The sequence below is a fragment of the Passer domesticus genome, chromosome 2 (assembly GCF_036417665.1).
Source record: "Passer domesticus isolate bPasDom1 chromosome 2, bPasDom1.hap1, whole genome shotgun sequence".
Lineage (NCBI taxonomy): Eukaryota > Metazoa > Chordata > Aves > Passeriformes > Passeridae > Passer > Passer domesticus.
Genome location: NC_087475.1, coordinates 22489819 through 22503976, shown reverse-complemented (window position 1 = coordinate 22503976; position 14158 = coordinate 22489819). Strand labels below are relative to the sequence as shown.

The window sequence follows — 14158 nt, the reverse complement described above, 5'->3', positions numbered from 1 at the left end:
CTACATGGCTGAGAAAGTCTCAAATAAACAGTGTCACTTTCAGTGGCATATGCTTCTTGTCAGTCAACTCCCCCAAGCCTCTCTTGTTATGGCTGCTCTCAATCCATTCTCTTCCCTGCCTGTATTGGTGCTTGGGATTACCTCAAATCAGGTCCAGGACCTTGCACTTGGTCTTGGTGACTGTCATGAGCTTTTTCTCGACACACCTCTCAAGCCTGTCCAAGTCCCCCTGGATGACACCCCTTCCCTTCAGCATGCTGACTGGGCCACACAGACCAGTATCATCAGTAAATCTGTTAAGGGTGCACTCAATCCCTCTGTCCACGTTGCCAAAATAAAAAAAGTTAAATGGCAAAGGTAAAATACAACTTTGCACTTGTCTCACATTCAGTACTCCTACACGAACATCTATCACAACATTGCTTTTCATTCACCACTGTGCAGGATACAGTTACTTTTCTTCTCACAATAAGCAGCACAAGAACAGAGGACACCTGACCTCTGTGAAAATCAAGGCTCTTTAGACACATATTCAAATCCACTTCATTTTGCTGTAATGTTGCACAAAACAAGCTGTCCAAGAGTGTGTGGTGTATATTTGGAAGAAAAGATTTACTGCTGAGAAAAAGACTAAAAGAAACCAAAGTAGTCCATGCAGTGTTTAAATTAACTGTGCATACATTATACATGTCTTGATAATTTATGTCCACTTGTACACAAATGGAAATCTCAAGGATAAATATAGCTTGTGTATTAAAAAGACTACTCCTTTTTTCCAAAACCATTTACAGTTCCCACACTGAATGTGATATGATACCACATGAATGTGGTAGAGCTTTTCAATATTTCATCACTTTATTTAATCAAAGTTAACATTTGCACTCAGCTTTGTCACGTTGATTAGATTTCTAACCAATTCAATAATAATCTTTAAGTTCACAAAAACAAATCTATGGCAAGAAACCTCAGCAGCCTCTGAACACTAAGAGCACTCAGCAAAACAAAACAACCTCACTTAGAAAAAGAAGATACTATTTGTTAAGTAATAAAATTATTTTAAATATTTTTATGAAGTCTGGTGTGCTACAACAATGGCAAGCCCATCACTGATGCTATTAATTTCACACATTTGCTCTCAATCTTTAGGTGAAGTCAAGATTGCTGCTGTGCAGGTGACAGTGTGACAGAGGTGGGGTTATCCACTGCTTGGTTTAATTGCCAAGAATGTTTTAAATTGTTCAGCCCTGAACAGGCAGTTGGACTAGATGACACTTGTAGGTCCCTTCCAACTGAAATAGTTATATTCTACTCTATTTCTGAATCTCATGAAACTATGGAAACACAATTCTCAGATCAACCTGCTTCTTTATTTGTTATGACATACTGTTTAAAAATGCCTTTTGCAATGGTATAGCATTCTTTCATTAAGCTACAAAAGTGGAAGTGGAAACTACCAGCCTACCCCCAATCTTTGGAAGGCCATGACTATTAATAAGGAATTTTGTCTTCTCATCTTATTGCTCCCTAAAAAGTATCAGAGACCCTTCTGTTTGAAGAGACTTCCTATTCATCAAATCATTACTTTCATTTGAATCTGGACATACTGAGACATGCATGACCATAGAAGAAACATAAGTATTAAATTTTATATCATTCAAAACCTGCATCAACTACTTTGCTGATTTCCTGATAAAAGCATGTTTGGGATGCAGTCCTTTAGGACTTAATGTAAAGGTCAGTGTTTGATATCAGCCTAACAGGAAGCATCATTCTGTAGTTTGCAGGTAACTAGTTAATCTCTAGGGGTTACAGGCTCACTGAGCCCAGCATGGACTCACTAGAGCTTCCCACCATTAAAACAAAAACAACAAGGAAGAGAAAAGATCATGGTAGGAAGTCTGTTTAACTGCCAAGGGCACAACATGAATCAAGAAAGCAATGGTTAAGCAAACTATACTTCTGGTTGAATTAAACTGCTCAAGAAAAAAGTAATTTGGAGCGAGTCACCATTGAAATTTAAACTGTTATCCTTTCTTCTCTTTTTGTGCTTTCTGGCTGGCTTAATTTGGTACTAAAATTGAGGTATGAAATTATCTTCTCATGGCTGCAAAGGACAGTCAACTGTACTTGAACTGGAAAATAGTTTACACATCACATTCTGCACTGGCTGAAGAGGAGATGCAACAACTAAATCCCAGTCATCATGAAAATGGTCCAGGAATGGAAAATATCTGAAAGGCATACACAGCCACACAATCATTAAAGATTTGTGTTTTGCGATAATGATGATGAGCCAAAACCAAGAGACTACAGTGAAAGAATAACAGTAGTTTCATAATCCTGACATGATTATAGCAACTGTTGGTAGTTGCATAATTTGGAGTTCAGTTTTTGTCACTCTGTATATATTCTAGGTTTATGCAAAAGCACACATATATACATACAGGTAAATATACATATACATGGTTTTCTTCTGTTCTGCTTGTCATGCCCTCATCTTCTCACTAAACACTTCCCTGCAACATAGAAAAACTCAAAATGCATTTGCAGAAAGCCTACTGCATTACTCTTGTAGATAAAAATGTCTGTACACTGACAGAAATATATAGAAAAAGCAGCATAGCGGCAGGCCTGTCATTTTTAAAGCGTCATCTTGGATTAACCTCTTTCTATCCTGAATCAAAATTACCATTCTTTAAGATTCTTTCAGAACTAAAAAAACTCTAACTGTGAAAACAGTTACCCAAAATAGTTCCCAAATAGTTCCCAGAAAATTCCATATTAGAAATGGATGGTGCCTCTTCTTAAAAGAAATTTGTATTTTGACCACAACCTGATGTATTGAAGCTTGTCTGTCAGTTTGGCCATACTGAAATAGCCCAAATTCTGTCTTCAGCCACTTATGTCTCAGAGGTGTCGTACACTAAGTGGGTATGCCTGTCATATAGCCTGTGCCATGGTTTAACCCCAGCAGGACACTAAGTACCACACAGCTTCTCACTTTGTGTGCATTCCTACCTAGTGGGTCAGGAAGAAGATTCAGGAAAAAAAACAACTTGTGGATTAAGAACAGAAAAATAATAAAAATGAAGTAATAATTATAATATTAATACTACCAGTTGTAAAATGAAATGGAAAGGGAAAGAGACAGACAAAATCTGAGAAGAGTGATGAAACAATTGCTCACCACCTGTTGAATGATGCCCATACCATCCTCAAGCCACAGTTGGTCCCTTTCCTGGGTAATAACCTCAGTTTATATACTGGGCATGATGTGCTATGGTATGGAATATCCCTTTGGCCAGATCACATAAACTGCCTTGGCCATGCTCCCTCCTGGCTTATTGTGCACCTATTCACTGGTAGAGCATGAGAAAATGAAAAATCCTTGTTTTGGGGTAAGCAAAAATCCTTGATTTGGGGTAAACATCAGTGTGTTACCAACTTTATTCTTGTACTAAATCCAAAACACAGCACTGCACCTGGTACTAAGAAGAAAATAAACTCTATCTCAGTTGGAACGAGGACAAGTTTCTAACTTGTCAGATGAAGAACTGCTTTGCCAATTAAATATTCATTCAACTTCCACACTATCCTTAGCCATCACTGACATATCTGTAATTTTCTTGATTTAGGAATTTACAGCGCTATCATCTTTGGCAAGATCATGTGCATAGCTCATCCAGAAAGAAGTACCACTTTATTTGAGTCACTTTTTCAAACACCATTGGCCACTGTTTAGCAATGCTTTCCACCAAATCAAATTTCAATCCAATTTTTTTCACAACTTTTAGAAACAGTTTGAAAAATAGAATGTCACTTGTCTATTAACTGTCAAAAGATGACCAGAGACACAGAACTTTAGAGTCCTCTTACACTGTTAACATGACAATTAACTTTCACTTTCCTGTAATTACCTGTAACCATCTGAAAGATCAGTTTCGTCAGAGAGCAATGGAAAACTCAGAACATTACCACAATCTTACATCTTGCACAACATGTTCAAGAAGCCCATGCTCAATTCAACAACATTGACTATAGAATAAATCCACAATCCATTAATAAACATCCTCAGAACATACAGAAAGACAGAATTGGATTAAAAAATCTGGTTAATTGGTAAACAGTTCTTAAAGAAACTGAATAGTAAGTAGCTGGAGACATTTTCCCCTAGCTTATTAGCTGTCATCAACCTGGTTTCCCAAAATTCATGGCAATTCAGCTTATATCCTAGTTCACATCAATTCTACTTTAGAATATGGACTGAAAAAATTATCATGTGTATTTAGTTGAACTGAAAAGATAATCAGTTGAACAATTTTGATGATGATGAAAATGTTTACTTGCTTCTCCTAGTACAAATTTTGCTTGTTTCATCCATACTAGTCCAGCTCCAGTGAGAACAAAATTCCCTTCTTGTAGGCAGAAACAGTAGAAAACCTCATGTTTCCTCTGGCTAATCTGTTCCATCACCTTTCTAACTCTGTTCGAGCCAGCTCAGCCACATTATCACAGTCATGGAGTATCTCCTCTGTGCTATCCAACATTTACCTAGTCTGTTCATCTGGCATTTTCTAAACACATACAAACTGTTTTTGTTTGGCTTGCAAAAGATATATTTGAAAAGTCAGTCCCAGAAGCTTGAGAAGAAAAACAAACCACACATCAATACAACTTTCTTGTTTTCTGGAAAGTTTAACTAGGCTTACAATGTCAGGTGGATGCATAAGTGAGAGAGACACAATTTGAAAAATCTTGCCTATAAAAGACATTAGAAAGATAACTAAGAGTGAGAACTAAGTTGGACACAAAATATATTAAAGCTTTTTAAGCTGCTGAAAAAAATCACACTTTTTTATTTTTGCTACTTGTTACTTATTCCCAACATATCACATATTTTTAACTTTCATCTTCTTAATGCATTATGAAACTAGGTATAAAAAGTTGCCCTAAAAATTAAAATATTAATGCACTGTAGAAATTGTCAGAACAAACGAGCACACATTCAAAGAGAAAAAATGATAACTGTTAAACATGTACAGTGACATGCAGTTATTTCACTTCTAATACTTTTTTTATAGTCCTCTCCTTCTGTTTTTGGTTTTTTTTCCCCATCACAAATTATTGATACTTGCTCCATAAAGTTCAACATTGTACATAAAGTTAGCAGCAATCCCAGCTTTACGTACTGATAGTGTTGCATGGCTGAAGATTTCTCTTTAAGCATTTCAAATCTAAATGTAATTCAATACAAAAGAATGCATCCACACTACAGGTAAGATTCATCCTCTTGCTTATCTTGAGTTACCTTGTTGAAGCTACTCACTTGAGCATCCTACACAATCACTGGTAAAAGACTCATCTTCAGAAGGTAAGGAAATTCCCCTGTTTTAGGATAATCTGAAAAACTCTCCTTCTCCACTGACACACTCAGACGCTGTACTTGAATTATAATTTTTGGGTTAGGTGAGAATAATTCCAACAGAAAGAGCCCATACTTTTATATGTGCAGGCAAATGTACCTGTGCTTAACAAAGTCAGACTCACAGCCACGTAAAACACAGCTGCCAAAAACAGTTACAAAAAATCTCTAGTTTACCAAACAGAATTTGTGCACATGTATCTAGTCTTTTTTGTTCTTTAAACATGAAAAAAGCTTTTCTCCATGTAAACAGGGCAAAAAAAATTCTGTCAAATTTAAGGCAACATATCCTCTTAAACAGCTAAATAAAAGGCAGATCTTGTTTTTTTAAAACAAGAGCAAAGAAACATAATCTGTAAGAGTGACACCTTTATGGAAGGTAGATTACAAACTTCTACCTTGATTAGCATTTAAATAATTCCCTAAAGAGGTTATAAATGCTGCAAAGAAACATACCTGGCATCAGCCCAGCAGTATGGAATATCTTCTCCAGCATCGTTTTACTTTCATTGAATAACTCTTCTTTGGTTATTGGAAGATCTAGAACATCTCGAATAATCCCTGCTGCTTCTGGGGCTTGTCTACCCAGAACCATGGATTTCACATCCCAGCTATAGCTCTTTCCATAACGCTGACAGATCTCGTCATACACTTTTGTATAGAGAATCTCAGTATCTGAAAAAAAATAAAAGAAAAACGAAATTTAAACCTATGTGTAAACAAGCAGGCAGCTGGTCTTGCTAAGAGACCACATAAAAGGTGAGAGCATGAACTGCCAGGAGCCAGAGGGCATGTAACAGAGTGGATAAAATGCCTCCCTTTATTTGCAGGAGGGAACCAAGGCTTCTACCATCACCTCAGATGTACCCAGGTTTTTCAAGCTGTCATTCTACATTAAGAAAATGTATCTTAGGGTCTCAACAAATAACTATCTGGACCTGCTCTTTCATCACCTTTCTCCACTATCCAAGTTAGTAAGCAGTGTCTTAATTTAAATACTCTACTTATGCTTTCCGTGAGAAAGAAAAGAAAGGAAGGAAGGAAATCTGGTACTTTAGGGGTATGCCATTACATATTCCATGTAAATTGAAAAAAGAAAAAAGACTTAATTATTTAAGAGTGTCTTTGAGAGAAAGCTTCTAAGTGCCTTCAAAGACATTATGGTCATTATTACAGAGCTGCTGGCACCACTGCATTTACAAGAGATTACTCAAGCAAAACGCACTCACTTGTATTTCCAGTGGATTTCAGACAAGAGCAAACTTCAGACTGAATTTTGGCAGTAATACTATCAGCTTATATCTCAAACGTGGTATTAGGTTTAAAGATAATTTTTTTAATACAAACAAACAATTCATCCTTTCCTTCCATCCCCTAGAAATTTTTTAAACAGAAGGTAATTAACATTGAATTTAACACTAATATAGGGATGACATGTACTTCCAGCTCTTGTCTTCATTTCAGCAAAGATCTCAAACACTGGCTTTTCTACAAGTATGTTTATCTTTTTAAGTAATCTCCTCTGAAAAGTCAGCTACTTCTGTTAACCATGTTTTAATTTCCTTTGCATGCATGTCTCTGCCTCCTGTATCTCTAAAGATATGTCTATTGTCATCACTTTAAAAATAAAAGGCAATAGCAAGGAAAGAAAGAAATTGCTCTTATGAGATTTATTTAGAGAAACTAGGGACTTCGCTTATCAACATGTCCTTTGCCACGTAAAATATTTTTAATGGAGATAATAAAATACTGAAATTATTCATATGAATATTGTGTCACTTTCTGAATACATAAGAATTATGCAGGAGTGATTAAATGTTAAACTTTAACAAAGGTACTATGAAGAACACAGTCTGAAGAAAAGCACAGAGCCCATGACTACAACAGGTGCCAAGACCTCCCCTGCAGTCTGACAAACACTTCTTACTTCACCACAGTAATGTCATCCTGAGATCAGCAGATGAGTCTCATCTGAAAGCAAATAAGAAACACAGGGGCCATTTCACCATGGTGTGAACCTACAGCAGTGCAGAATAGATTCTCTGCCACCTGTCAGAGAGCTCTAGTCCGTGTCTCTTCTCAGTAACTAGAGGGGATCCTGGGCAAAAAGATCAGATGAAGACCCAACATACTTGTCTGGAATGTTTAACAGAGCACCAAAGGATTCACAAAAACCTCCTACCTTAAAACAGAGGTAAAAAAAACCCCTGTATAACTGTAAATGCTCCTCAAACAACTACACAGAAGTGAAAAAAAAATTACAAGGGATCTTGGAGACCCCTCAAACACACAGGAAAGGTATCACAACTGAAACACAGGCAAATGGGCTCTGAAAAGTGTTAAGCTGGCTGACACAAGAAAGGAGAAAAGAAAAAAGAACAATAACAAAAATTCCTCAGTTTTGCTTGAAAATGCCAGCTGGTACTCTGTGCAAGCTAGAAATGTAAATTAAGAATACAATTTTTTAAATTCACAGCTCTCACTTTCTTTTTTTTTTTTTTTTTTAACTATTTTTTCTTCCGTATCTCAGACTCACCAGGTGAAGGACATAAAATTCTTATCCTAAGTTTAAATTTGAAACTGAAAATCAATCCTCATCCTATTAAATAGTACAAGCGAAGCAGAATTAAAACAAAGCAAGGAAACAAAAAATTCTAGAACATGGAAATTTTCCTATGGGTCTCTACAGTAATTACATGTTAATCTATTTGAAGTATATTTATAGGTAAATATACTACTTTAATAGTCTCCTACATTTTAAATATTACATAGCTGACTTGTGAGTGAAATTTTATTTATTTTCCTTAAAAAAAAATCCACATATTTTTAATTTTCATGAGTAGATGACAAAAGCATGGATGTAGGCATTTTACTTTCTGAAATAGATATGTTTCACTACAGCACCTGAATAAAGTCTGAAATCTGAGGAAAAAATTATGTACACATACACTGTAAAATCCAGCTGGAATCTGGGAAGATCACTGTTGATAAAGCTGCATTCCTACATACATGTATAACAGATAAGGACATGTTTCTTTTGATTAAAGACAAAGAAACATCTATATGCTTCCCTAATAATTAAAGAGCATTACATGAATACTAAATAATGATATAATATATAATTATAATAAATAAAGATTTCCTATCCTGTTGGAAATGAGCAATCTCAAAAAAAGGGCAGGCTAGCTTTTTCATCATTGTAACAAGAAAGAAACCACACACAGTACAAAGGATTAATCAGCGTTTAAATATATCAGTGAAGCATAATTTCATCCTGCTATAAATCTACTATACTAAACAAACTATATCTATCTCTCACACAGGAATAAAACCCATTGAAGAAATGACACAAGCAAGAAGAATTAGAAGTTCAACGCAAGTGCCTAATTACAAGCACCTACAAGTATTTACTCTGGTATGTTCAAGACATCCACACACATCTAATGTTAAATAGGTAATTTGGGCAAGACTCACACTTCATGGCATAAGCTGCCAGATGATGCCCTACAGCATCCCAAGTGTTTCACACTCACATATTTCAGCAAGTGAATCCAGCCCCAGCTGCTAGCCTCCATCAGGAATACAAACTGAGAACACAACAGGACATATGTGGCAGTGGCCTGTTCTAATAAGGGAAAGGAAAAGCAAGAATCCTTAGCTTCTGCAATTTCGAGTAAATGCATAAGTTTTCAAAATACTCTTTTTATTTCTAGCTCTTATCTCTTGAAATATCCTTTACATGGACATTATCAGCCCAATGTACTGTCCATCTGGTTGCTACGTTTCACTGGGAATGAGTAATATTCATTCCCTAGTCACATATCATCTTCTAGTCATTTTTATAGTGACCCTTCTTCAATATATAAGCACAGTCAGCTCCACTGGTGTTGTTTAGAGTGTGTAAAAGCCAGCCACAATAAATACAAATACAGTGACCAAAATGACAGAGGCACTGGATTATTCTATTTGTGATCTGGCACAAAAATATGCTGACATGTATTCAGGAAGACCTGCAGGTCACTTGGAAACACACCACAGTGAATATATGAAGTGCATGATCTGCTCGAATCACTGCAGAGTCACAATTAGATGTGCAGATCTACCTAGGCTGGGGGTACAGCAAACATCAAAACAGTATGGAAGCCTCAGGTTTATCACTTACACATGAAGACAGTTTAAGACAGAAAATTATGACTTCATGAATACAGAACTTAATTTTTTTAACCTTGTAATTGATTATTATGTTATTGTTATTCTAAAATAACCTCTAGTTAATCAAGTAGATGAGATAGTAGGCATGAAACCTCCTTTTAGCCATAGCTCATCTTAATCACTAGTTTTGAGTTCTTTGTTTGAATAACCCATCTCAATTTTGCATTAAGCTTCCCAGATGAATTACACATTTATCCTTCTGCTAGAAGCCTAAACCATATTTAAAAGAGTTTTAATTGTCAGTAATTCAAAATCAGACCCTGGACAATTAAACTACAGGATTTTTAAAGAAATTATTACTTTTGTTTTTGCTAGAAAAGTAACCAAAGAGAATTTTAAGTTAAGCAACAGGTTTCTTGTGTCCGTACTTGTGAGGCAATTTCTATTCACATGCAGAAGAGAATAATTTTCAGTATTCAATGTAGCATAATTTAAACACAATCAATCATTTCCACCAACATTTTGGCCCAGGACTGAGAAAGACTCATTAGATTTTGTCATCATCAATACTGAATGAACACATAGGTGTTAAAAACTATGATTTTGCTTTCCTATCAGTCTTTCACATTATTTCCATAATCTCTTTAGAGTATGCAACAGTGTAAAGAAACACACAAATTACTGAAATGCTCAGCTGGGTTACAGGAGATAAATACAATTATAAACCAGAATATAATTATAGAAGTGTGAATTTTTACTGTGCTTTTTGCAGCTAATTTGGTGACATTTAGTGCAGTATAAACTCTTAATTTGCAAATGAATCTATACAAGAGCTGAAATGGGGACAACTTGGACCAAATCAATCAAGATTAGATATATCCTCTACACTTATAGTAATGACATTCACATTTTCTCTCACTTTTGATCAGGATATAACACAGGCCTTGGTGTTGTGTGTTAATTCTCCCATTGTATCAACTGAACAATGTTAAAGAACATGGGATTTAAACGCAGCAGTGGGAAAGCTAAAATAGTGACAGATTTCCCATCAGAAACACTATGTTTGTCTAGTCCAGAGCATCACATGCTCAGTCACAGATCCTTTTGCCCACCTATTTCAATATCAGAAAAATCATGTACACAGAATTCTTCTCCCTCTCCCTCTCCCAGACACACAGATGACATGGATGAGCAGCTCATGGACCAGTCGTGTCAAGTCTGTGAGACTCAGAAGTAAAAGAAATGCTGCAGCACTGCATGAAAGCCAGGGAATGGATGTCGTTCAGCTGTCTCTCTACTCTAAAGAGATCTCTCATCAATCCTGCCATTCTACAACCTCTCTCCCCACAGAAGTACCTGCTTTTAGCTCATTCGGTTACGCAAATGAACCAATTCTTGAAATACATGGATTTCAACAATTGAGGATGTGAGAATCAAACAGTGATCCATTCAACACATTTCCAAATGGTATGTGGACTGCCACAAATTTTAGGAAGCACCACTGGAAAGATAAAAGCCACATAGATATCCACAAATTTGCAAGATTCTACTTGGTTTTGGTAAGCAGGAAAAGAGAAAAGAATGGGAAACCAATGGCCTCTGAACAGCAAACTTAGAATGGAACAAGGAACATCCTCTCAACACAAAGTAGTGAATGCATTATTACCCACAATTTATAAATTACAGTTCCATCTCAAAAAAGACCCAAAAATCCCACAAAACCAAAAATGGTTGCTGAGGGAGCAATAGTCTATGTCACTGAATAAAGGTTTGTGCATAACTCATTCCCCATTCTTTTTTTATCCCTTATTTCTTTCATAGAGAATTGGAGACTTCCCTCTTACAGTATCATCAAACAAGACAGATAAAACCAATATGAGTAATGCAAAAGAGTAAGCATAGTAAGCATACAGCTGCTGCCGAAAGAGGTCTGAAATTGAAAAAGTTAGTTTAAATCACCAGAACACTTAAGAATTAGAGTTGAAGTCTCCTGAGTTAGCAGGAGGCAAGTTAGCAGTAAGCAAACAGAAAATAAAGGAGATTTTTTTTTCCCAGACAACTGACAGACCGACAACTATAGCAGACAACTGTCTTGCAATTTGTGTCAAAAGGTCAGTTTTGCACTTCCCCCTCAACATTCCTCCATTCACACTTTCATTACTATGAAAGCTAGTTTAAAAATGTATGATTATAGTCACCCATGATGGCTAAAAGGAAAAAAAATGCAGCAGTTTTACAGCTGACTTCAAAATCACTTACAGCAGCCCAGAAAAAGTAGGGATGAGGAAGGCAGGCAGCAGACATTACCTTTTGCATAATAGCCTAACAGAGCACTAGCCTAGAAAACAAAACTCAGTCCTTCAATCCACCCTAAGGGCCTAAGGCTCTTTTTCTAACATACCCTGACATTTTTTTACACTATTATGTTATGTACATATATACACTTGTATATAGATAAATAATTTATATGCTGGTATATATATATATATATACACACACACATATATATGTAAAGCATACAGGCCTTTATTTTTTTATATATTTACTTTTATATGGTGTATGTGTAGAACTGTGTTTTACAGGCAAAAGTGTCCTTTAAAGAAGGAAACTTAGGATGAGTACTAGCCAATGAATACAAATCAACCTGGAGTCTCTTGATTTAAGGGCGCATTGAAGGAATGTGGTTCAAAATGTTTAGCACTGGAAGTACACAAGGAAAAGGAATGTTCAGTTCTTTACTGTAGTATTCCCCCATTCCTTCCATGAATTTGTTTAGGAAGAAAAATGAAATCTAAATTTATCATCTTAGACATACCCACTTCACTGCCACAGGAGGAAATATGCACTGTTTTCACACATGCTAAGTGAAACATTTGAGCCATGCCTAAATGTCAAGGCTTATGTACCCAACCAGGCAAATTGAACCTAAAGGCAGTCTGGACCACTAAACCAAGGGAAATGCTGCTGTCATATTCATGTCTTGTACCTTTCCACTCTCATAACCAGTACCACTTAAATTCATCTTACTGTTCCCTGGAAGTTAAAGGAAGGTGAAGTACCTATTAAAAGAAACATCAAGCACCAAATAATGGCTACTTCAAAATCATAAGCTACTCACAAAGAACAAGTTATTTAGTAATCCATTTTACATGATTGATAAACCATAACTTCCAAAGATACAGAAAAAAAATAATTGCTGAAAATTAAAATTACTGCTTCCAATTTAACTGAGTAATGATTTGTAAACCATTAAGTTTTTGATTAGCATTTAGAAAAACTCACTGAAAAGATCCATTATTCATTTTAGTAAGGAGCAGGTCTAAGACTATTCTGGAGCTTTAATTTTTGTAAACCTACTTCTTATTTTCCCTTGTACTTGAATGTTAATGTAAGTACACTCCAAGGTAGACGAACATGTTGCATTGTGATTACTTTACTACGTCCAGAGAAACATATTGCTACTGGCTAATTCAGTGCTGTCAGTCTGTTTGCCCCTCTCTGAGAGATCCTACCATGAATTCAAGTTATTGCTAACAGGTTTAAAAAGGAAGTAAATTTGATTCTCAAACAACAGCAGCTGCATGAAACTGTTCCCAAATGAGTATCACGTATTTCCCCCTGTGGGCTTATATTACTAGGAGAATTTTTAAATGGCAGCTACTGCGGAAGCCAATTTCTCATTTTATAAGCAGAAAAACATGGTACTTCTATGGGGAGAGGAGGAAACTCCTGAACAAATACAAAAGGCTTTTTGTTTACATTAATACAGCAGACATATCTTAATGCTATCTTGTATTCATATATACACCTTATCCTTATTTTTCAATGTCACAGTGAAGTGAAAGAAACAGTTCACAAATAAAGCATGCAAACTTTTTCAATGTGGAGTGGAAAACAGTACTCTGGCACCAATGCAAAACAACACATGAAAACATAAAGAGAAGTCTGTATTTCAATTCCAGAGCATGAGGGAATCAAACACTGAAATACGAAATATACATGACTTAATACAAAACATTCAAAAACTGTACTTATTAAGCATCATCTGTGTGACAGCATCTCATTAGTACAAAAATAGAAAAGTTGTTGATTCATAGCAACTGCCTGATACGCTTTCTTAGGCTCTTAACCATTAAAGACAGAACTATGCAAACAGCAGTTGATATGGTGCCTGCAAAACCGTGTCTGTTGGGTGTAAATCTACAATTTACAGAGACACAGCTGTATGGGGAGACTCAAGTCAGGCCACAGTTACACTGTCATTAGTATATGAGCTACTATACAATGGAAATTTATACAAGCAATGTTCTCAACCAGAGAAGCAATTACCAGCTCTGAACACCCTATCAGCTTATAGCATATTCACAAGGAAGTTAGCCTTTCACCAAGGAGGTATCTCCTCTTCTTGTGATATTGCTGAAAACACAGAGCAGCAGGTCACTGGCCCAAGGAATTCAAAACAAGGTTTAAAAAGTTGTTTTGAAATTAGATGCTCCAAGATACTTGTATAAAACCACTCCCCCACAAGGTAGATGAAACCAGAAGGGTCACTGTGTCATCAAAGTCAGCAGAAGAATAGCTAAT

At 36.0% G+C, this 14158-nt stretch overlaps 1 protein-coding gene across 1 annotated transcript in view; it reads right to left on the bottom strand.

The window, feature by feature from the left end:
- PUDP (pseudouridine 5'-phosphatase) overlaps positions 1-14158 on the bottom strand; it is a 65009-nt gene that overhangs the window by 32387 nt on the left and 18464 nt on the right. Inside the window, exon 2 of the mRNA XM_064407759.1 lies at positions 5879-6097. Within this exon, the coding sequence (XP_064263829.1) occupies positions 5879-6097 (219 nt within the window). The remainder of the gene's footprint in view (positions 1-5878; positions 6098-14158) is intronic.